Source organism: Camelus ferus, chromosome 7 (genome assembly GCF_009834535.1).
Source record: "Camelus ferus isolate YT-003-E chromosome 7, BCGSAC_Cfer_1.0, whole genome shotgun sequence".
Classification (NCBI taxonomy): domain Eukaryota; kingdom Metazoa; phylum Chordata; class Mammalia; order Artiodactyla; family Camelidae; genus Camelus; species Camelus ferus.
The window spans coordinates 49,607,258-49,631,488 of NC_045702.1; the positions used below are offsets into that span (position 1 = coordinate 49,607,258).

Here is a 24,231-nt window from a genome sequence, read left to right on the forward strand (position 1 = left end):
TTCACTTCCACACGCACTTTTCAAATCCAAGCTCAAACAAGAAAGCCAAGGCCTTCTGGATTTCATTAGAGCCAATTATCTTATCTGTTTCATCTCAGGCCTGACCCTAAGGCTGGCAAACAGCTATTCAGTGCATTTGTGTGGTTGTTTGAGAAAGCCTCCAGTCAGCCAATGGCCCGAGGACCTGCTAATTAAAACACCGTTGCCCCCCTGCCTCTAGTGATTAAATATTTTCAAGCTTTTGTAAATAATTTTTCCATTCTTTGCCCCAAGCCTCAAAGGTCCAATACATGCAGTAATTTATTTAGTTTGTCAGAGAATACTGTTGGAAATAGGGTCATAATGGAACCTTTGGAGACTTTTATATGTCTTGGTACTTCTGAAAGTGACAGTTTATAAACCAGCCAAATGTGTATACTGTTTCTGATGTAATTATGGCCTAATGGCCTTTCTCCTTTTGAAGTGATATAGAGTATAACAGGCTTACATTTTGTCAATAATCATATTTCCTCAAATGTCAACATGATATCTAGCATTGGAATTTAATGAGATCATTTAATCCTAGAAATTGTATCAAGGTACACTGCCTTCAAGTTTTCTGCCTGAGGGTGGGTCACAGTCGCTAAGACTAGCCAGGGAAGAAGGCTAATCGAATTCTTGCTTGCTCTTTGTGGCAAAGACCTGCTAGAGAACACTGTGAATTCTTTCCAGAACCAAATACTAAGAAATCAGTGAATGATAATCATGATGCCACTTCAGACAAGAAAATATTCAAGGAGAACATTTAGAATTAAAATCACTAAATTAAAGCCTTTTCCCTGACCTTATTTACATTCAAAGGGATCTGAGAACTTCAGAATGATACTTATTTGGCAAGGAGATTGTGGGGAGGGAGAGGGCATTAAGAACTTTCTTTATAGATCTGATCTACACTACAGTGTACATTTCTTTGGTAAGCCCACCAAGGCCCTCCTGATACATGAACTTCCCTGCCCCTCATGCTTCTCGGGCTTGACGTGGCCACGTGCATCAAAGTGTACTCAACCCCAGACTACCTCCTCCGGGAGCAAAACACAGAGCAGCGGGTGAACACACACAGCACAGACACCTCTCTTCCCTACTGCCCTGGGCACAGCCTTACAAACGCACGCATCTTCTAGCCAGTCCAGTCATGTTTTATTAGAGGAAAATAAAAATCTGGGGTTTTGTTTGTTGTTGTTGTTGCTCTTTTTGAAGTATTACAAGAAAAAACGTTGGCAGGCTCATTAGCTGCATCCAGTGCTCACTAACACACCTATGAAAATGAACTATGGGACTGAACAGTTCTGCTTCTGCTGTTCTTAAAATGACACTTTGGTCTTATCCTAAATAATAGGCTTTTAATAAAAACATCCACCAAAGGCGGACAATTAAACAATACATAAAGCACCAGGGGGCAACCTCATGGTTCAGTTACAGTCTGGAGCCATTCCAAAGGAGAGCATGTGGGTATTTTACAAGAAACAATACACTTTTCCAAAGTTATTATAAAACAACAAAATTTTAAATTGGGCCTCATAAGCCCTTCAAACTTGGTAGAGGATTTCATGCTCAGCTCTGACAATGGGATAATCTCTTTACATTCTAATTTCTTCAAAGCATGTTTAGAGAATCGTGTCAAACATCGTATCTATCTATACATATATATTTATCACTGCTATGTTAAAAGACATAGACAAAATATTCATTTGTTTACTTTTTAAAAAACTGACACTAGTAAACTAACAGGTGAGTGAGCCTTCTTTGATATTAATTAAATGTGCTTCATTTGGACGCTGCATTTGAATTTATCAATTGGCATATTCTCAAATAACTATATGGAATATACTACACTTCTGACAGACTTCAGTTCTCTGAATAATTCAGAATTTAATCAGATAACTTATAACTAAATCAATAAAATATGATACACCCCAGTTTTATTACTCTTATCCCTGCTTTTTTCACCTACTGAGTCATTAGGAATAATGATGTTTATTCAAAAGGCACCACTGAGTAATTTCTGCAATGGTATTTTCAGTTTAGAAGCCCTGGAATATAAAAAGGAATTGACAGTAGCAGAAACTTGTACACAGGAGAGCACTTGGGTACAGAAAGCAGTCAGAAGCCCAATGTGGCAATTTTAATATTTAGGAGGCTTTTTCTGAAACTGAAAGCATAGAAAGTCAAGTCATCAAGCTTTCTTTGGGCTACAAAACTTCTAAATTATAAATCTGTGTCAGATCCATTCTTGCTCTGCATTGTAAATAAACGCCTCTTAATTTGTTTGCCTTTGACTACTGTTCTAGTAAAAATGCTCATTTGTTTCTAAAATTCAATCCATTTCCAGTAACTCCAATATTGCTTTAATTTCAAGAAGTTATGAACTGACACATCTTAGGTGAATCAGTATTTTGTTTTCAACTACAACAACATGTGTCTTTCTTTAATACATAAGATAATACGTAGATGCTATTTTTCTTTATGGCCTTTTCTGCAATTATTTTAAGATGCAAAATATATCCCCCAGTTGAGATGTAGGCGGATTTAAAATTCCACTGAGACTGAAAGGTGACGCAATCATCCATCTCTCCCTTCTCCCACTCACTTTTTAAATTGTAAAATATGAACTACAATGGCAAGAACGTTACCTTGCTGAGCCTTTCCCACTAGAAGTTACGCAGTCCATAAGCCTGCTGCCCTCCCTATGGCTTCACAGCAGCAGAACTGCTCTTTGGAATAGAAGAGGGTTATAGCCAATACCCAGGACAGTGATGCCCATAAGACAGATGGGCAGATTTATAAGAGACACGATGACAAGTCCTCACCCTTCTGTAAGAGTACCAGAGGAGTTTCAATGTCTACATAAATGGGAACAAATGTTGATTTACAAGTGTCATCTAGATAACATGAAGTTATTGGGATGAATTATGGAAAACTGGGTCTATAGTTCAGGTATCTGATGTCACGCAAAGACCTGGACTACTATCTGAAAGTCCTGCCTGACAGAAATGGTATAAACTCCAGCCTTGCACCTCAGAAGTAATATCTGAACAGACTTCCTGTTGAAAAGAAGTTTCTCAAAGTGGATTCCTCTAGCTGCAAAAGTTAATAAGTAAATTCCTATTAGCAAACATTAAATTTATCTAGTTCCCAAAAAAGGGACTGAAAAGTTATATTTATGGTAGATTAAAACAAAAATTCTATCTCTTTTTTTCACATTACTTGTCATCTAAATATATTTACAGTAAATTCTAAGTGTGAAATCATGGAAATAGAGGGGACTTATTCTGTTTCAAGAAAACCTACCTAAGACCCAAAGGCACTGAAATGTGGTTAGTAAATAGCTGTTCAATGAACAGAGGACAAGTGACTTTTATTCGGCCATATCTTAGCAGTAAATAGAGCATAAGCTTAAAATATTCACTAAAACTGTGAAAAAAAAAGTGTGACTCCATAGTATATTAATTATATTTATCTTCTAGTATGGCTGTGTCTTATCATAATTAACTGCACACTAATTCCATTATTATTAGATGAGATGACTTAAGTTGATGAATTGATCTGAGCTGCTTGACAGCACAAAAGATCTCCTATTTTTGGCCTAAACAGCTTCATAATAATATTTGGTGGAAAGCTTTCATTCCCCGATATCTCTGAGTATTACATATATGCTGGAGGATTCTGTGCAAGGCAGGGGTTTTAAAATCCACTGTTCCATTTGGAAAATAAAGACAAATTTCTAGAAACACAAATTGCTTTCTTTTTTAGAGAGTACTGCTAGGGAAAATTAATAGAACATAGCTACTCTTTTAATTAGTCCTTATTATTTGGAAAACTGTGTAACTTCTATACAAATTCCTGGAAATTTCTGGCTTTAAAACTGTTCTCAGTCAGAAGGGAAAAATGTTGTCTTAAAATTTTTACAGTTGATCTGACCTTTTAAAATAATAATAAAAACTATGTCGTAGCATTTGAACTATTTTAAATAGTTCTTCATAGCAGATAATATAATTTACCTTTCAGAACTTAAAGAACTTCAAGATACTTCCTGGACTTTTTATCTGAGCTCTACACTGTCTAATAATATCATATCTCTTTGATGCTCAGCTCAAAAATGAAGTTTGCAAGTTTCCCAAGGAAGACAGGTGTGCGTAAGATCAATTTACTCCCAGGGTCAAAGAGCAAAATTCTAAGGGTATCTAGAGACACACACCTATAGAAATTGTAATTTTTTGATGAAAATTGGTACAATATGTTGCATAGATGAAAGAGAAAAAAAATGTTCTTTAACTATACTTACTGCTGAAACTAAAGAGCAGATAGGGCTGACAGCTTTCGAAAATTTATTCCTATGAATCTTTTTCTTCTGACCTGTTCTGATAAAACTTCTTGAAACAACTCTACTTGCTGAATATAAAGAACAGAATCTGGACAATGAATAAAATTGTAGATCACACCAGCAGTAAATTCATATGTATCACTCTTCAATGAAATAAAATATCAATAGATGAAAATCATTCTTGCTTTGTTCCCAAGATTGATTGACAAGTTCAGATTTGAAGCCCACATCTTCTTTATTAGCCAAGTCTTTCAGAAGGAGAAAATGTGGGCTTGATTTGTGAGCTATGATAAACGGTCTGGGAAAGATGGTAGTAGGGCCAATTTGATATGTACAGTATTTCATATTGGCAAATTGTTTCAAGAAATTCCACCCTCTTTCCCAAAATGTCTTCAACATCCTTGGGAAAATACATACTATCATGAGCATAATATATTTGGTTGTCACTAACAATTGAAAATCCATTTCAAGACTGGGAAGCATCAACCACAGCTCTTATAGACAAAATAAGGCCCCAAATCATTTTGCAGCATTGAGTATGATTTTTTAGATGGTGATAAATCATTATTTATTTCAAAATTGGATCTAGAAGTTCACTTATCAATCTATCTTCTATTAAAATTTAATTTGGGTTTTCTCAAGTTCAATCACATACCCATTTCAAAAAATCTAAATGTGTAAATAATAAGAAAATATTTCCTTTAACTAAAAAGGAAAAAGTATATATGCATTTCCATTATAAATAGTCTGGCTATCAAAAGGAAGAAAAATTATAGGGTTTTCATTTGATAGGCTCAGTGTCAGACGATGGAAAGGCACAAAGAGAAGTGGCTTAGAATTACTATACAGTACAAGGGTAGTGAAAATCTAGGGGTTATTTTCAATTTTAAAATAGCGTTACCAATTTAGATGTCCAAGCTAAATGCTGGATTGACTAAAATGAATTTGCAAAGAATTTCTCACTTCATTATAATTGTTTTGTTATCCCAACTCTTGACAGAAGAACTCTACTTTATTGCTTATGGCCAAAGGAGTACTCTCTCTACACTCACATTTTTTGCCACCTAGTCTCTGATCACCATTAACTAGCTATGCTACATCAGGAGACCTACTGAAGCTCAACAGGGCTTGATATACTCATCTGGAAACCTGGAGCACTTAGCTCAACAACTTGTAAAGATGAAAAGAAATGAGCCCTAGCAAATATTAAGTCCTCAAAGAATGTTCTGTTATTACTATGTTATCAGTATCAATTATGTTATTATTTTTGTAATGGTTTTACTTTCCGTTCTCTTCACATGAAATTACATTTAAATATGATTAAAATAAGAATAACAACCACAAAAATATTTACTTAGTTGTCTTTACCAATTAGAACATAAATATGTACTATGGTCCCATCTCATTTCTCAGAATTAAACAACCTCTAAATTTCACTCTCTCCAGGCGACAAGCATATTTATAAGTCAGTGCTCTAAAATTAATTGTAATAACAATGATATGTTTAATAAAACAACAGAGAAAATAAAATACTGGACTTATTCATGTGCTTTGCCTGAAGTTATCTACTATCATCCCATAGTAAATCCAACCACTCTAAGAAAACTGCAGGCTGACCATTTTGACTAGTTGCCTGAGAAATACTTGCTCTATAGATACGACAAAGATTCTATTCTCTGCTCTCAAGTTAAATGCATATTTTTCTATTTTTGCTACAAGTAGAGGAGAAATCATAGGAAACTCTATTTTAAAGATGCTGCATATAAAATAGAATTGACAGTTTGATGAACTGAGAATAGATATGTTGTCTAGTCAAGTTTCCAGTCACAATTTTGTATTAATGGATTTTAAATTTGCTTATATCATTAAAGCAGACAGGTGTAAACCAAAGATGATAGAACGAGATACAGGCTGTTTGGAATGTTTGTACGTGCTCAACTGATTCAACTGCTTTGACTAGAAACAAATATACTAATATTTAAACATTCTACTAGTTATATAGTCAAAGTATTTTAGCAAAGGTAACATTTACAAGCACAAAAACATTTTGATTAAATAGAGATACTTTATAAGTCAATGAAAAGAAAAGAACAAGTAGTTTACAATAAAAATAACAAAAATTTCTACTAAGTATCTTTTTTCTGGATTAGACAACTCACTCAAATCCCATTTTTAGTTGGCCTACTGACAACCTCAGTGAAAGAATCACTCTGGGAAGGAGTTTTTCCCCAGAAATGAACATGCCTAAAGCGCTAATATTTAGAGAGCCTTTGTCTTTTGGAAATTCCTACCATTAACAAATATTAATTATGGTAGTTACAGACTATAACATGCTGGCTTGGAGAGCTGTGATTTTTTTAAAATCACAAGTTGTTTATACCTAAGGAACCCAGATCAAGAACTCCATGCCACTCTCTTAGCTAGTCCTCCGTGTATGCCAAATGAGTAATTTATAATTTCATCAATACCTTCTGAATGTAAAGGGCTTGTACCTATTTTTTGAAATAAAAAAATCCACACAGAGATTGTCATTCACTCACTCATTCATTCATTTACTTATCCAATAAAACAGGTGTAATTTCAAAGAGTACTAATATCTTCTACACTGGAAATTACTAGTCTTTCAAAACATGTTTTCCTCATTAGATTCAATCAGAAGCATGAGATACACATCATCTCTTGCCCACCATAAACAAACTATTAATACTGTTAAAATGCCCATACTATCCAAGGCGATCTACAGATTCAGTGCAATTCCGTATCAAAAATACCAATGGCATTTTTCACAGGATTAGCTCAAATAATTCTAAAATTTTTATGGAAATACAAAAGACCCTGAATAGTCAAAACCATCTTGAGAAAGAACAACAGAGCTGGAGGAATCAGGAGCCCTGACTTCAGACTACACTACAAAGCTATAGTAATCAAAACATTATGGTACCAAAACCAGACTCATTGATCAGTGGAACAGAATAGACAGCCTAGTAATAAATCCACACACTTAAGGTCAATTAATCTATGAAAAAGGAGGCAAGAAAATACAATGGAGGAAAAGACAGTCTCTTCAATAAATGGTGCTGAGAAAACTGAACAGCTACAAGTAAAAAAATGAAATTAGAATATTCTCTAACACCATATACAAAAATAAACTCAAATGGAGTAAAGCCTTAAATGTAATGTAAGACCAGATACTATAAAACTCCTAGAGGAAAACAAAGACAGAGCACTCCTTGATATAAATACTAGCAATATTTTTTGGATCTAACCTCTTAAAGCACAGGAAATAAAAGCAAAAATAAACAAATGGGACCTAATTAAATTTAAAACCTTTTCCACAGCAAAGGAAACCACTGACAAAATGAAATGACAACCTACTGAAAAGGAGAACATATTTGCAAGGGATGTGACTGATAAAGGGTTAATATCCAACATATATTAACAATTCATACAACACAACATAAAAAAAAATAAATAAATAAAATGGGCAGAAGACCTGAATAGACATTTTTTTCCAAAGAGAAAACTCAGATGGTCAACAGGTACATGAAAAGATGCTCAGTATCACTAACCATTAGGGAAACGCAAATGAAAACCACCATGAGATATCACCTCACACCGGTCAGAATGGCTATCATCAAAAAGAACACAAATAACAAATGTTGGCAAGATGTGGAGAAAAGGGAATTCTCGTACACTGTTGATGGGAATGCAAACTGTTGCTTCACTGTGGAAAACAGTATGGAGGTTTCTCAGGAAACTAAGAACTACCACATGACCCAGCAATTCCAACCCCGGGTATATATCCAAAAAAACCCTCACAAAACACACTAATTCAAAGAGAATACATGCACCTTAATGCTCACAGCAGCATTATTTATAATTGCCAAGATATGGAAGCAAACTAAATGTTCACCAACTGATGAATGGACAAAGAAGATATGCTATATATACATACAATGAAATATTACTCAGCCATAAAAAGAAGGAAATTTTGCCATTTGTAGCAACGTGGATGGACTTGGAGGATACTATGTTAAGCAAAGTAAGTCAGATAAAGACAAATACTGTATGATATCTAAAAAATACAACAAGCTAGTGAATGTAACAAAAAAAGCAGACTCACAGATAGACAACGAAGTAGTGGTTACCTGTAGGGAGAGGAAAGGGAGGAAGGGTAAAATAGAGGTAGGGAATTAGAACTACAAACTACTGGATATAAAATAAGCTGTAAGAATGTTTTGTACAACATGGGGAACACAGCCATATTTTATAACTATAAATGGAGTATAACCTTTAAAATTGTGAATCACTATTTTGTACAGCTGTAACTTACATAATATTGTACATCAACTATACTTTAATAAAAATAAATAAATGGTCTTATACAAATAATCACTTTAACATTTGCAGAATTCTTAAAGAATTAATCTTTAGTAAAAATAATGTGTCCAGGGCTCATCTAGAGACCATGAGTAAGAAAGAACCACTGGAACAATCTTTTGAAGTGACAGGTACAGAAGCTGCTTAGCAAACAATCAGCCACTCTTTGTTGAATGAAGAGAAGACATCTGACACTGTCATCAGCAAAAGAATGGGTGTTCAGAGTTCTTTGTAAAGCATACTCCTTGAGGGACCAAGAGAGAGGTTTCATGCAGCTCCCTCAGATTTTTGCTAAATTCACTTAATATCAGGGGTTTCCAATGCTTCTCCTGTAGTGATCATTCCCTTTTTCTTCTCTGACTTATTCATTTATTAATTGATTCATTTGGCCAATACTATTGAATAGCTCTTCTTTGTCATGCTGTATAGTAGGCATTTGTGATTTTGGTTGGGGGGAGACGATCTTACATTTCAGTGTAAGTTCACTGTGCTTTATCACTCCTTAGTCTTTTAAGTCATGAACTACAGAAAAGCATAGCAGTGTGGTGGGACAGAAAGAACATAGATTTTAGAGCCATGTCATGGCCCTTCCAATGAGTAGTTCTGTAGCTTTTACAAACCACTTAAGAAATAGCCAAAATGTCTGTAAGATTTTTAATCTAGAATCTGGCATGTAAGACTCATAATTATCTTATAAACTGATAACCTTAGAAATATATTTAGTTGAACATAAACATTTGATATTATTGAATATTTTTAAAACTTTTGTGAAAAATCTGCAGTATATTCTTTAATTATTTCAGAACTGCATGTAAGAAATAACTAATTATCTGAACTAATTTAGACATTCTATTATACTTTTAAAACTATCTTTAAAATGTAAAGCAAACACGAAAATGTTCGGTTTGCTTGTAATTTTCTTTTTGCCACAGAAGAAGCACATGATATAAGCCACATATGTGACAAATTTTGGCTGGTAAAATAAGCAGCCATCTTATATTCTACTCGGAGCTTCAGAGACTCAGGCTTTCCTTCAAAGACACTTACCAGTCTAGAAACAATTAAAGATTAAGAAAAAAGAAAAGGAATTCTTTTTCATCCAACTCTGTATTCTGCACCCACACACAGATGCCAGAAAAATCTTCAGTTTCAACACTGAGAAAGAAGAATTATATTAAGAAAGATACGCATATAAAATAACACTAAATCAGAAATTATTTGGGAGTGCATCTCACTACAACTCAGAATTAGAAAGGAACCTATATATCAAGATGGGCAGTCCTTTGCCTGCAAAAGACAAGGAAGTTATGATCTGTATTCCGGCCACACAATCCCGCCCTCATGCACTTGAGCCCACAGAACAAGATCATGTCATGACTCCATGCTTTGCAGTCTACTTTCTCTGCCTAGTATGAATCCCCTTACTTCAATTCTTTTACCCCTTGAAAACTCCCACTTATCCTTGAAAGCACAGGTCAAAAAATACGTGGTGAAGCCCTTCCTGAGACCCTGCATCATGTTATCTTCTCTCTATCTAAGGACATCTATTCTCTAGAACAGTATCACTTTTGTTACGCTCCCTAAGAGAAAGTCAGCTCTAAATTCCAAGTGCTCATCACTGTCCCTGGCATATACTATCTGTTCAATGAATTTTTTTTGAATGAAAGACTTACTTTCTTGATTCCTCCATAACAAATTTACAAGTATTTCTAGTCACACACATTAAGTGGCAAACAGACATGGTATCGTTCAAAATGAAAAGAATTACTATGGTTTAAATCTGGTCCTTAAATAACTACGAACATTAGAAGCCACAGTTTTACACTTAGCCTAACTAAATAACACCGCTTCTCCTCTAAGCTTGGATATGGTGACTGGACTGAGAAGTTTAGAAGAGTTTACTAATACAGATCATCTACAATCCAAGCAAAGAGAAGGTGCCACACTTGAGGATATTCACACACTTTGAGGAGCACTTGATTCACTCACCATTTCAATCAAAAGACAACAATGTACACTGAATTATCTGTTTTCACATTGTTTCATGAATCTGTCGTGTTCAAAGGGGTCTTTAAAAAAAAAAAAACTCATCCACCAGTAACTTTGTCATGAGAGAACAAACAAGTGTAAAATATAAATTATCCTTCCCTGTTGTGAATGTGATCCATTCCTATGTAAAGCTACAGTACCACAAATAGTATTATAATAATAAAAAACTAACAATTTTGTATGGCAGGCTAATGGATATGATCATATGCAACAGTAAAGTTGAGAACTTAATGTATCCTGTATGTTACTGGGTTCACTTGGTAAAAAGACTAATTCATATGTGAAATAATATAAAAATCTATTATTCCATTAGAGTTGCTTTAAAATATTAATAATGCTTGTTAAGTTGCAAATATAAGCAAAAAGATTTCATAATATTGAAATCCCTATAGTTTCTTAATATAAGTTTTTAGTTTTTCTAATTAACACAAAGTATCGTCATAGACAACCCAAGTCAAAGTAAATAAACTTGTCTGTTACTTTTTCTATAAATAGTATATATACATGAACATATTTTTTTCAAAGTAGAAATCTGAACTATGAGTAGAATTTTCCTTAGTATCCCAAATATTAAAGCAAATATATTTATTCTACTGTATATTCTAGAAAATAGCAGTTTTCTATAATTTTTCTTGGGCCTATTTTCAAATGAGAATGACTCTCAAATGAGAAATTAAAGTATGTATGATACACAGGACAACAGAAACCCACCAAAATTTCACCAAATAAAAAATTTCCCTATGTGTTTTGGATATATTATCAACAGGATTTTGCCCTTGGGAATTTATAAATGGTAAATTTTTTAAAAAAAGAATGCTTCTAAAATTTATCATGCACTTGTTTGCTTTTGCTTTCAAATACACAAAACATCCAAAAATCATGCATTACCAAGAGGTTAAAATCTAAAATCTTGCAAGTGAAGCACATATTGACATAATCTGGTATTTTTCCTTAAAACAAAGACCTTTCCAAGGACTGCAAAAAAATTTAATTCCAGAGAACAAATGCATTTTAAAACAACTATATCTAAAAAGAAAACCTTTAATTTGTTGTATTTCTTATTTAAATTAATTTTTAAAGTTTTTTAGGAAAAAAAAGTAGCAGAATGAAATATTTACATAGTAATATATACTTCAATCACTGGCTACATGTTTTAAAGAAACTGAAAACAGCCAATTAGTCAGCTAGTGTTTTAATGTGAGAGGGAAAATACACATATTATGAGAGAGAAAAGTCATTTACTCAGCCATGAAGTGAGACTGCCTAGGCCAATGTTCCAAATGTCAGTTAGCTCCTCAGAACTAATGGAGAGCTACATGCAAAAGAAATTCTATAGTTCAATGAAGTCTGGGCAATGCTTGTTCAAAAAAGTTAAATAAGTAGTGAAGGACTTCCTAGAGCTTTTAATAAGCTAATATCCATTCTAAATCACATCATATGTTATAATAGGAAGAATTTTCCAGAACTACTGAACAAAAATATTTTTCCTTTTTCTTTTTTTTTCAGGGGAGGGGAGCATGCCTGGCCACTGGCCAACATACCTGCATACTAGGTCTCGACGCACCTCTTTTTCATACACGTACTCCTTATGTGACTTTGTACCAATATTCAGGTTCCCCCAAGGCAAATACTTCCTAGAGCTTTGATAGAATGGCTCCTTTAGCCACTGTACCTTAGCTAGAAGTTTGCATTTCTCTTTTACATATGGTGTTGTTTCAGTGGACCTTTGTTTTCTAATTTGCCACTTTGAGAGAAAGAAGTACTAACCTGAATGCTTCAAGGTACTCAACATCTCCCATGGGGGGATCAAGGCCACCTGTCCAGGCAATATTTATATTGTATCCTTCTCCAAGGCCTGTTCCAACCTGGGAAGAGAAAAACCACACCACAGTGGGTAGAGGAGAGCACAGGGAAGAAGCAAGAAGAGAGGAAAACAAACACATGTAAGCTCTTGAAATAAACATCAAACAACATGTCAAATCAGCCCAACATTGCTTGACAACCAGTGCTCTGGGTTATGCACTTGTTCTGCACTGGTTCTTGGTCCCATGGGATAATTCAGTAATCTCGTGTAATTTAAAACACCAGCAAAGGACAAGAAAATTAGGGGTAATCATGCAATGCAATTACCTGAAAGATACAAATAAAAGTGGGGCTCTAAAGAAATAAACCGAACCTCATTTGGGGCTCCACTGCCAGGGAAAAAGTTCCCTTCATCATAGCGATGGAGTGAAATATACAGGATGCTGGGGTCAGCATAAAAGGCCTGCTGTGTACCATTTCCATGGTGAACATCCTACAGGGAAAAGAAAACAGATGACAAATACAGTCACATTTAACTCTGTGTGGAGACAACTTTCCTGATTTCTAGTTCCCTGTCTTTTCTATCCCACCCTCCTTCTCATTTTCTGTCTTCTATATCCCTCTCTCTTTTTGCTGTTCAGCTTGCTTCCACTACCACCCCCTTTACTTCCTGAACTTTCAGGCAAATTACCCTTTAATGCACTCATTTTTTAAACTGGCTTCTAAAAATCAGGAAACCACAGCGAACATGCCCTGGAGACTCCAGATGAGCAGTCATTGAGAAAGCCCAGTCCTTTGGTACAATTAGATATTTATACACCGGCCCTTTGTACTCTTTGCTTCAGTGATGGAATCTCGCATCCTGTTTTATGGAGGAATTTTATGACTTATTAACTGCCAACAGTTCATAACCCCTCAGGCTTAATTAACTAGCCTCATTGGCCTCTGAAGAAAGACTAATGTTTAAACTACAAACTAGTATTTTGCAGAAGGATCTATGGCTTACAGAGCATTTTCGCAATTCTTGACAGAACACTAAACATACGTGTACGCATTGATTTGCCAAGTCCCACCATTAAGGTCAAAGGCTTTGCAACCAGCTGAGTAAATTGGCTCTCTTGAAGCGTTCAGTTCAGTTAGCAGTCCCTCAGCAGTTAGAGTGACTTCAAAAGAGATGCCAGATGCAAAAAGGACTTCATATTTTATTTTGGTAAAATTGTGACGGCAAGAGTTGAAGACACAGGAGCATGAGCTCTTTAGCTATTAAATCATTTGGGCCAAAGCAGAAAGATGGCATGGGGCTTTATGTTATCTTGTCCAATCTGCCTAATTTTAATATTATATTATGGCTCTCTTCCCAGCCTCCTTCCTCCTCCTTTTTTGTTCCCCACACCACTCCCTCTTCCCACAAAAAAAAAAAAAAAGGCCTGTTTCATTAAAATGAATGAAAAAAATTCTTGATAATTTTGATAATGATCCCAAACTTCATAGTTCATTTTTCTAATTGTTTTATGACATAAACATGCTGGAATTGATAAAAAGATATGAGAAAAATAAAACTAATAGCATTTTTAAAAATGTCCTCACTAAAAGACCTGAAGTGTTAAGAATCTCAATTAATATGCTTCCTAAAAGGTTCTTAACAAAATAAATAAATGACTCTTAAAAGTGAATAACATATATTTGTATATAATATAATATTATTGCTACATGTATAACTTATATATGGTTTCAGGTTCTGTTATAAAAAAGCTTTGGTCACTTGTGACTATACACTTACATTGTACTTTATTTTGTATCAGTAAGAATCAAACTATATTCAACAATGAGTCCTACAATTTTTGAGTTGGGCACTGTATTAAATATCTTGCTTGGATTATTTAACCATTACATGATGTATATAATATTCTTCCTAATTGAAAAAGGTAAGTAAACTGAGACTTGGAGAGTTTCAGTAATTTTTGCAAAAGTGGGTGTTGAATCCACTTCTTACTCCAAAGGCCAAACTCAGAACCATTATATTGTTAACTTACACTTACATTCATTACACCTTTGATTCTCTTAGCAAACCTATGAAGTGAGACTGGTGGTCAGTATTGCTGCCTATTGAAGTTTATATAACTTGTCTCCACTTCAGCCTCCAGCCCAGAACTCCCTCACTAGACACCACCAAAATCTCCTTTTGGTGGGTTCTGAAAGCCTATTCTGAGTTTGCTAGTCACAGTGTAGACATACACCAATCCTCCCTCCCTTTAATATACTACATATATCCAAAATCAATTAAGGAATCATAAGATATTGGAGAAGATACCATCTTCCCAGAAACTTATTCTGTCTAAAGGCATACACATCAGGGAGAAAAATAACTTACTGAAAATACGTTAATTCCTGGATTTCTGAATGTTCAGATGAAAGGAAGAGAGAGCAAAACTACTTTCCTTTATGAGGACAAAAATGAAACAGTTTAACCCACAATGTCTTTTGAGCTTGATACTGGATACCCAGAGGATGGACAAACTAAATATTTTGAAAAACAACATCAATGGAATGTTTGCATTTCTACTACGCGACAGAATTTTTAGTCAGCATTGTAAGAAAAATTTTGCTGTGTGCCTAAATGCATTCACAGTTTGAAAACCAGAAAAAAACTACTTTAATGTTGCAAAGGTTTATTTAAGAAGGTAAAAAAAAAAGATAATTTGCTTTAGGTATAAAAGCATTGTTTCTTGAAAAATGTGCTGAGTGCAAATTTTTTGCATACATTTCAGAATAAGAAATATAGTCCTACCCACAGTACCATAAGGTTTCAACAGGCCTCATTCATTAAAATTCACAAATTGATTCTAAAATACATGGATAATTCTTGATTCCATATTTATATTCACAAAGTATTTAGAGATAAAGATAAGTCTAAATGTGCCTTTTGTTTTGGGCAACAACTTAGAACCTTGAGAATATTTTTTTCAGCTTTCTCTGAAAATATTCATACAAAGTACTTACTGCTCAAAATGAGGATTTTTTCCCCACAGCAACAAATATATACTAGGGCAATATAAGCAAATTATCTATTATATAGTAATGAAATGAACTTAATCATTAATGACCTTAAAATAGATCATATATCTAAGATTTGTTGGAAATGCTGAAAAATCATTTCAACATTTTACTGATTAAAGATATACTGTGAAAATGTATTCTATACCAGGATTACAATGTTAAAATAGCTTTGAATAGATTATATATTCTACCAATTAATGTTATCACTTACAATTATTTAGTATTGCCAATTGTGACAATTCTTGGTCAGGTCTGGTGCTTGGCCAAAAATGGAATTGCCTAAAATCTAAAGACCCTTGAAGTGTCTTCTAATGAAAATAGCCTAAAACATTATTTTCCACTGAAAGCCACATTACATTAAAGTTACTGGAGTCCTGTAGACAAATCCCACTTGTAGGACAGGTTCATGCCCTGAACACAACAGCCAATGTCTTGTAGGCTGAAAAGCAGGTGCACCTGCTCCCTTTTCTCACCAATCTGGATGTCTTTGGAATTTTCCCCAGAAAGAGAACTGGAATGAATAACCTCCACAGACAGGTCAACTAGAATCACTGCTTCCTAAAATACTCAACGCTTCTGAATTTGGCTGTGGTCTCAAATAGGAGGTGAATTAAAGCTCTGGCTCTCTCCTCACTGGGCATAAAAAATGCTGAACCTAGCTGCTGGACAATGGAGTAGCTTCGTCCTCTGTTGGCCCAGGCATTGGATGAGCTAATTCATACCAATTAGCTAAAGTTAGTGACTTTGGATATGCAGAAATAAAGTTCTTTTGCCACTGAAGAACCTTTACTTCTCTTCTGCTAACCTGCAGAACAGATCTGTCAGCCAGGGAGAACGGGTATCTCAGTGCCACGTGGCACTTTAAAACTTCCTTCTAGGCAGCTGGAAGAAACGGGAATTTCCTCAAAGTATCCCTGCAGCTGCAGAATTTGGAAGACTTTAAAGTAAGAATATGCGTGCTGGTGGTGATCTCAGAGGCAACCCTTTGGACAGAACTTTGTATGTTTAGAGAATATGAAACAAAAACTTCTCTTCTACTACAGCCTACTGGGAAATCAGTATCCTTTATGTTGGATAATGGAGCAAATTCGTAATCAAAGGCCAGTAAGCTTACAGGACACTCCTCAGAGCTACCAAGCAACTTATTTTATAAATCATACCAATTATCTCCAGCAATCTTTTATTCTTGTATTAATGTACAAAAACAAAATTTTACACACAAATCCTCTGGGTACAAAATATCCATCACAAGTATGGCATTTTAGCTTTCAAGTCTATTCAATTAATCACGTTAGACTTTGGATGTCACAAATGTGCTTTTAAAGAGACTTCTAACAGTATCTTCATAATACCATAAAATGGTAGCAGAGTCGATTCCTCAGAAAGTAATACTACAAGATTCTTAAGGACAGGATGACAGTTTACCAATCTCCTTCCTGCATAATTTTGACAAATTCAGAAAGTATAGAAAAATTTTCCCCCAATCCTTGGCCTTCATCTGGTATGCTTTCTTCAAATTTTTGCCTTATCTTTCTAGCAGAACTTAGAGTTCTAGAAGCAAATCATTTTTTAAATTTACTATCTTATAAATCAGGCAAAACAATAATTATTAATTACTTAAAATGTCATTTTATATGTTCATGGGAAAATAGGTACTGATGTCCTCGTTTTTGTAAAATTTTAAGACCTTGCTGCTGTAGTATATCTAGGCCTTCAACACATCTCTTTAATGGTGAACTATGACCTACAATGAAACTTAAGCGTGTTTGGAAAATATGTGGAAAGCTGGGTTTCAATACTCTCGGCACCAAAGTACTTGCAGGAAGGCCGTGATACAGTATGTGGAAAACAGCATTTCCTACCAAACACTAGAAGTGGCTATCAGTCTTTTTTATTCCTTTTATCTTCATTTTACCTTGACTAAGTATTTCTTCACATGGCTTTGTTTGTGCTCTCTCAACCCTTCGGTGTGTCTGCTTAACTGCATTGGAGGGCCGGACGGTGAGGCCACGACTTCCCAATAAGATTTAATTATGAGTGCAGATATGAACAAGATTTAGACTATTAAGCCCTGCACTTCAAAAAAACTTTTAACATATTTTGCCTTTAAATCTTTTATCACCTGCAAAAATTAATTAAGTGCAGATGTAGCAGGTTCGCTTTGGATGCCAGGGTTCATTTCCTGTCTATGCTTTGTCAGACAACCTATTACACCTCCTCGTGAACTGGAGGCAAACTGAAAACGGGGCTCATAAATCACCAGTCAGCTCTCTTTCGCCCTTTCCTGGGTTGGTCCTTTTGTATGGGGCAGATCTCCAGCTCATTATTCACGAATATACTATAGACAACATGCCAAGTGTCATCTGCATTTAAACAAACCATTTGTTAAGCAAATTATAAGTCTATTGTGTAAGAATGCATCATGTTAAAACGTAAGACTAATCTAATGCCTCTGACTTTTAATCATTCAGGGATCTGCCGGGAGTCATCCCAAACTGGCATGCATGATCTGAGATCTTTTCAGAAAGAATGACATGCTGATTTGTTTTAATAATACCACTGTTGCACAACAAGCAACATGATTGCTAACTAGGGGAAGTGGCCAATTGGTTACCAAAGCAACAGCATTCTTTCCAGCACATCTGACTATTTAAAGTCTATATTCTGTAGGGAAAAGTAAATTCAGGTTCTGTTGGGTTATTTTAACTGTGGAAGTATCAATTCATTTAAGGATCATAAAAGTTGCCCTGATCTGCGCCTTCTTCTCATTAAATTGCAGTTAACACCATGAAAGTGAAATGTGAATGTTTATGGTTTCAGAACTGCAATCCTGAATTTAATGAGTTTCCACATTCAAAGGAAACACACCCTTTAGTTGTTTGCAAGTGCTAAAAGCAAGGCAACCTAACAGAGAAATACAAATTCACTCCCTTTTATCTAGAGTCACTGAAAATGCAGCTCTGGCCAGGAATACATACCAGATCTACAATCAATATCTTGCTTATATTTAGTTGGTCTCTCAAGTATTTGGCGGTAATTGCAACTGAATTAAAAAAGCAGAACCCCCTGCGGAATAGAGAAGAACAGAGAAATAAGAAAGCAAATCAGCCAGGAAAACCATTATAAATAACGTTCAGAGCATTTTTTAAAATGCTATATGATCTCTGAAGCCATAAATCTGCTTCTGGGAGTACCTCGCAAGATTTTTCAGTCCATCTGCTAACAATTAGAGGCTTCAGAGACATGCACGGGGCAGGTGACTGCCAGGAACCGTGGCACTTGGAGATGGGCAACAGTCCCTGGTACTTACATGGCTGTGGATTCTTCAGCATGATGCCCTGGGGGCCTCACAACAGCAAACCCATTCTGTAAGAACAAGACAGATTTTCGGTGATCAGATATGAGAGGACTGCTTGGATCTCCATGTACTATAGAGCATTAGGCATACACAGAAAGACTGAAATCTGTAAGAGGCTTCAGAGCTTGTTTTCTTGCCCCCATTACCATTTCACAGAATAAATAGATCACATTTTCTCAGATTCTGTCTCAAAAAGAAGGTTCTCACAGAGCCAGGGAAAGAACAGGGATTTGGGAGTTGTACCTAGCTGGCAAACGTGCATATCAGCTGTTACACTAACATGATTCATTTTTAAGAACAACTTCGTATTTTTTTGACACCAGTATCTTAGACAAGGAGAACAAATTCACTCTTGGTGAGGGTTTGGGTCAAAGTACGAAAAGACCAGGGAAGATCCAAAGTGAAAATTCTTTAGCTGGATTCCCTCAATGATTATTTCCACTCCAGTGTCAGCAAATGATAAATTCACACTCACACACTCACATACACACAAAAGAAACCCCTGAAAGGTGAAAAAGAGAACATGAAAAGCCCATATTCCTTCCAGTCTATAAATTTAGCTTGGATGACTTCCAAGACTTGCAACTTTATTGGATTCCCTAAGTCAGTTTCTAGCCCACGTTCTGGAATTTTATAAAGAATTCCAGGGCTGAGTAGCAATCAGATCTATCCATGATCAAGGAATGCCTTAACCTCTAGATTAGTTGGAATGCATCACGGAAAGCTGAAGTAACTCCAGCATGAAGGCAGGGAACTATAAATCCTTGCAAAGCCAGCATACTCAAAGAGTTGGGTTGCTTGACATGAGAAAAGAAATCATTTATCAGATGGTTCACACCACCTTTCACTTAACTATGATTCAAGTAACATGCTCACGACAGGATGTTTCTTTAATATATAATCCTAAAACTTCAGAAATAATTTTAGTATACCCCAGAGATATTTTTTCCCCAAATCTTACTATAAGCATAAAGATATTATCAAGGAAAATAATCTATTCCCAAGGGCTTTAAATATATTCTAGAACATTATGGTAATTAACACACTGAGTTAATTTGCTATATATTTTGATGAGTACAAACATAATAATAATAATCTCAGAAGCAAATTACAAGTCAGTCACGGTGGGGAGGGTATACCTCAAGTGGTAGAGCACATGCTTAGCATGCATGAGGTCCTGGGTTCAATCCCCAGAATCTCCTCTAAAAACAAATAAATAAACATGATTACCTCTCCTTACCACCAAAAAAAAAAGGCCAGATTGTTAAGGTCCTTGAATGGCAAACCAACTGGTTCAGTAAAAAATGTACTAAAAAAAAAAGTCAGTCACACAATACCAATTACAAATCTAAAAATGATGACAAACATATTCCTTATCCTTGTTCTTAAGCAACTTACTATCTCTCTGGCAACAAAAGATTAATAAAAAAGAAACTATGAATGAACACCACAAGATAGTAGTGTAATTTTAAGAGTGTAGAATGAGAATCTAGAGTGTTATAGGACTTCTGAGAATGAAGAATTCTGTCAAGATTAGACATGTGCAATGTATTTTACTGGGAAAACAGTAGTTAAGGTGAAAATAACAACAAATATAATACAAGGCAATATAATCAGCACAGTAACTAATTTTTACAATTTGATTAACAATACTAATGATCTTTTGTAATTCAATTTAAAATACTATGTTTTCTATGTAAAGGGCATGATTAGACAATATAAAGAATAAAACATCCAGTGACCAATAATTATAAGAAAAAATATTCAACTTAATTAGTAATTAAATAAAAGATGAAAATCCCAATGGGAAGACATTTTTCCATTTAGGAAATTAAAAACTTTAAAAATACTCCATGCTGACAATGGAGTGGTGCCTATATACTCATAAATGCTGCTTGCAGGAGGATACTTTATTATAGTCTTTCTGGAAAATAATCTGCCTCTGTACATTTAGAGGCTTTATAAAACATTTACCTTTTGAATTAGTAATCTACATAAAGGATTCTTGACCAAAAGGTATTACTAACTGTGTAGACAAGTATTTATGTAAAAGATAATGTTTTATTTACAATAGGAAAAATGAGAATTATCTAAGTTGACTATTAGGAGAATGGCTAAATGAAAGATGGTACATCTTTACCATAGAATATTAAACAGCCATTAAAATTTTGTTATAAATATTTAGTAGAAATAGATTAGACATTTTAGCAATAGTAGGAAAGACTTATCAATTTTAGAAGTGTTAATGTTAAAAATAATACATACAGCATATCTGAGCGGGTTGTTTTTAATTTATAATTTCATGTATCTTCCAAATAATTCTACAACAAATATCAGTAATTTCAGAGTGAAAAAATATTATAAAACAAGGAGAAAGTTGAGAGGTAGGTTTTAAAGGTCTTACAGGGAGAGTTGTGTTCACAAAGATGAAAAAGGATTTAAATGGTATTCTGGATGGGGGAAAAACATGAACAATGGCTCAGGAAAAAGGATTTTAGAAAGTATTACATACAGAAAATCAATCTGAATTCAGTTCATGTTAAGAAACAAAATGGAAGTGAAACTGCACAGGTAACTAGCTAGGTTACAGAAAACAAAAAGCCAAACAGAATTTAATTCCATCTTCCTCTTTTCTCTTACAGCCAAATTCCTTGTACAAAGGGTCTGCCTTTCCCTTTATAGTTTTCTTCAGTAACATCCACCATTCTATTAAACTGCTTCTGAAACTGTTTGAATTGGGCTTGAAAATTATCTTCTTGCCAATAACAAATCTTTTCTTAGTCATAATGATCCACTCAGACTTTCCAGTGTGTTCTCAGAAGCGGTAAACTCTTTTCTGAGGGCACCCCTTTCCTTAGTTGAAACCTGCTTCTCCCGCAGCCTGCTCAGGTGGCAGCTGCTTCCCCTTCTCACACCTCACAAACCTGCCTGCAAGCAGATCGAGCTAGTATTTTCCTCTCTCATGGCTGCTTTGAGAGCATGAAGCCTACTGCACCTGCCCCCCACAACACTCTCATATGAAAAATGGATTAGATCACCCTGAAAGAAAGAAGATAGAACAAGTAAGATGACTGAGGCTGAGTCCTGTGGCAGTCCCATTCCCTTTGCCTCCTGTTACACTAGAAAAGCTGTACTCCTTCCTAGAATCCATCTCACCACCTGCAGTTAGGATATCTCCTCCTACTTTTCCACTATCATTTGTTTTTCTTACTAACATATTAAATTCATATTAAAATTCCCAATTATATACATTTCATCGAGGTTTAAACAGGATCAACTTTCTGCTGAACTGAAAATAAAATAATATATATATCTTAACTAAGATAATACAAATATATTCATATTCACGCATACACATGTAAATGTTTATCTCCATCTTAATCCCATTGATCCTTCCAACTGCCACACTTCTTTTCCTTCCCTTTTAACAGCTAAAAATCTTGAAAAGGTGGTCTATCATGCCTTCTCTTTTTTTCTTTTCATCACCTCTGCCTCAGTCACCTATCTCTAATTTATTCTCCATCTCCATCAGTTCACTAAACAAGCTTTTGCTAAGGTTATCAATAGCCTCACATCACTAAATCCAATGAGATTTTTAAGCTCTCAACCTACTTGGCCCCTCATTAGCTTTCAGCATTACTGGCTACATCTTCCTTTTTAAAACACTCTCTTCCCTTGGCTTCTGTGACTTCATACTCTCCTGGTTTCCTTATTTTACTTTCCACTTCCTAATCATCTTCCTTAAGGCTCATCACCCTCAGTCTGCTTATTAAACATTGAGGTCACTCCAGGCCCAGTCTTAGACTTCTCTCTGCTTTCCATACTCACTTCTTACGCAACGCCACAACTCTCATGGAATTCAATTACCACCCATCATAACATACTTGGCAGATTTCTATTTCCAGAATGAAAAATGCTCTGAACACCAGACCAAAATACCAGCCCACTTACCTGATATTTTTCTCCCAAGGTTACTTCAAATTCAACATACCCAAGATCAAACTCCTAAGCTTCTCCCAGCCTTCTCTAACTTACCAATGATATCGTGATTCATCCAGTGGCTCAAGTAAGGGACCGATGAATTATCCTTTAATGGGGCTCCCTCTCCCTATCATTCCTCCATCTCATTTTATTATTTAATTCATGACTAATTCCTGTTGATTTTGCTTTTAAATAGCACTCAAATCTATGTACTATCCGTTTCTTGAATATTTCGCCTTTTGAATTTCTGCCTTTCTCTCCATCCATCACTCATCTGGTAATTTCTTAGCAATTTCAATAACCAAATAGACAAACCATTCAGTAGCCTGATTTCTCAGTTATCTGACTCCTTGCCTTCAATAAATCTGTTTTCTGTTTACAGCCATACTCCTAGACCCTGCCATTACAAATAACTAAGGAAATCTCAATGTCAAATATCCTACTTTCTTACCCTCCTATTTTCCAAATGATGCCTCAACTGCACTGGGATGTCCAATCCTTTGACCTTAACTTTTGCTGTCCATCATTCATCTTTACCACCATGTTTACTTCTCTCCTAATCTGGGTTAGACTTCAGAGTCCATCATTATATTCACTTCCTTGCATATACTTTCAGACAATTTGTTCTTTATTTTATTCTTTATAAAAGCATAACTGCATGCAGAGTACAGAAAATGTATGCGATATTTATAAACTGACAGGAAATGAGAAAATTGTGTTTATTTGTTAGAAGTAGTTGATCAAACATTATATTTTTATTTAATATTTTAAATGTAACTCTATTTGGGGAAGCTATAAGAACAAAATCAAAGAAATCTGTCCTGCTGAGAAAAATGTTTTATGTATAACATAACTGCTTACTACTCAAAGACTAATAGAGCATGTCAGACCAGTTGATTGGGATTCTATTTTTAAAATTTCTCTTTTAGTGCATTATTAACTTAGAGCTCAGTAATTACCTCCCAATGTCTAAGTATTACCACTAAAGTATTTCTAAATGTACTAAAGTATCAATCCTCAGTGAAATAATACATATCAAAACCAAGAACTGCATGGAAAAACTCTACAGCATGTATTTCCAAATAAAGATGTGATGGTTGAATTATTACTTCCAATACATTTGCTGAATTGGAAATTCATATGCAATGACTTATGTGCTTGAAATATTTCACTGGAAGCCAGAATCCCAGTTACCCTAGATTCATATTAATGCATTATCAATTTTGAAAATGACTTTAAGAAA

The 24,231-nt window shown here is 35.0% G+C and overlaps 1 protein-coding gene across 2 annotated transcripts in view; it reads right to left on the reverse strand.

Annotated features, from left to right (window-relative positions):
* Positions 1-24,231, reverse strand: part of HDAC9 (histone deacetylase 9) — a 644,065-nt gene that overhangs the window by 138,343 nt on the left and 481,491 nt on the right. For both annotated transcript variants that reach the window (XM_032483885.1, XM_006190149.3), the window contains 4 exons: positions 18,960-19,015; positions 18,628-18,715; positions 12,966-13,085; positions 12,557-12,654 (listed from right to left, as the gene is read on the reverse strand). In XM_032483885.1, coding sequence (XP_032339776.1) covers positions 12,557-12,654; positions 12,966-13,085; positions 18,628-18,715; positions 18,960-19,015 — 362 coding nt within the window. The remainder of the gene's footprint in view (positions 1-12,556; positions 12,655-12,965; positions 13,086-18,627; positions 18,716-18,959; positions 19,016-24,231) is intronic.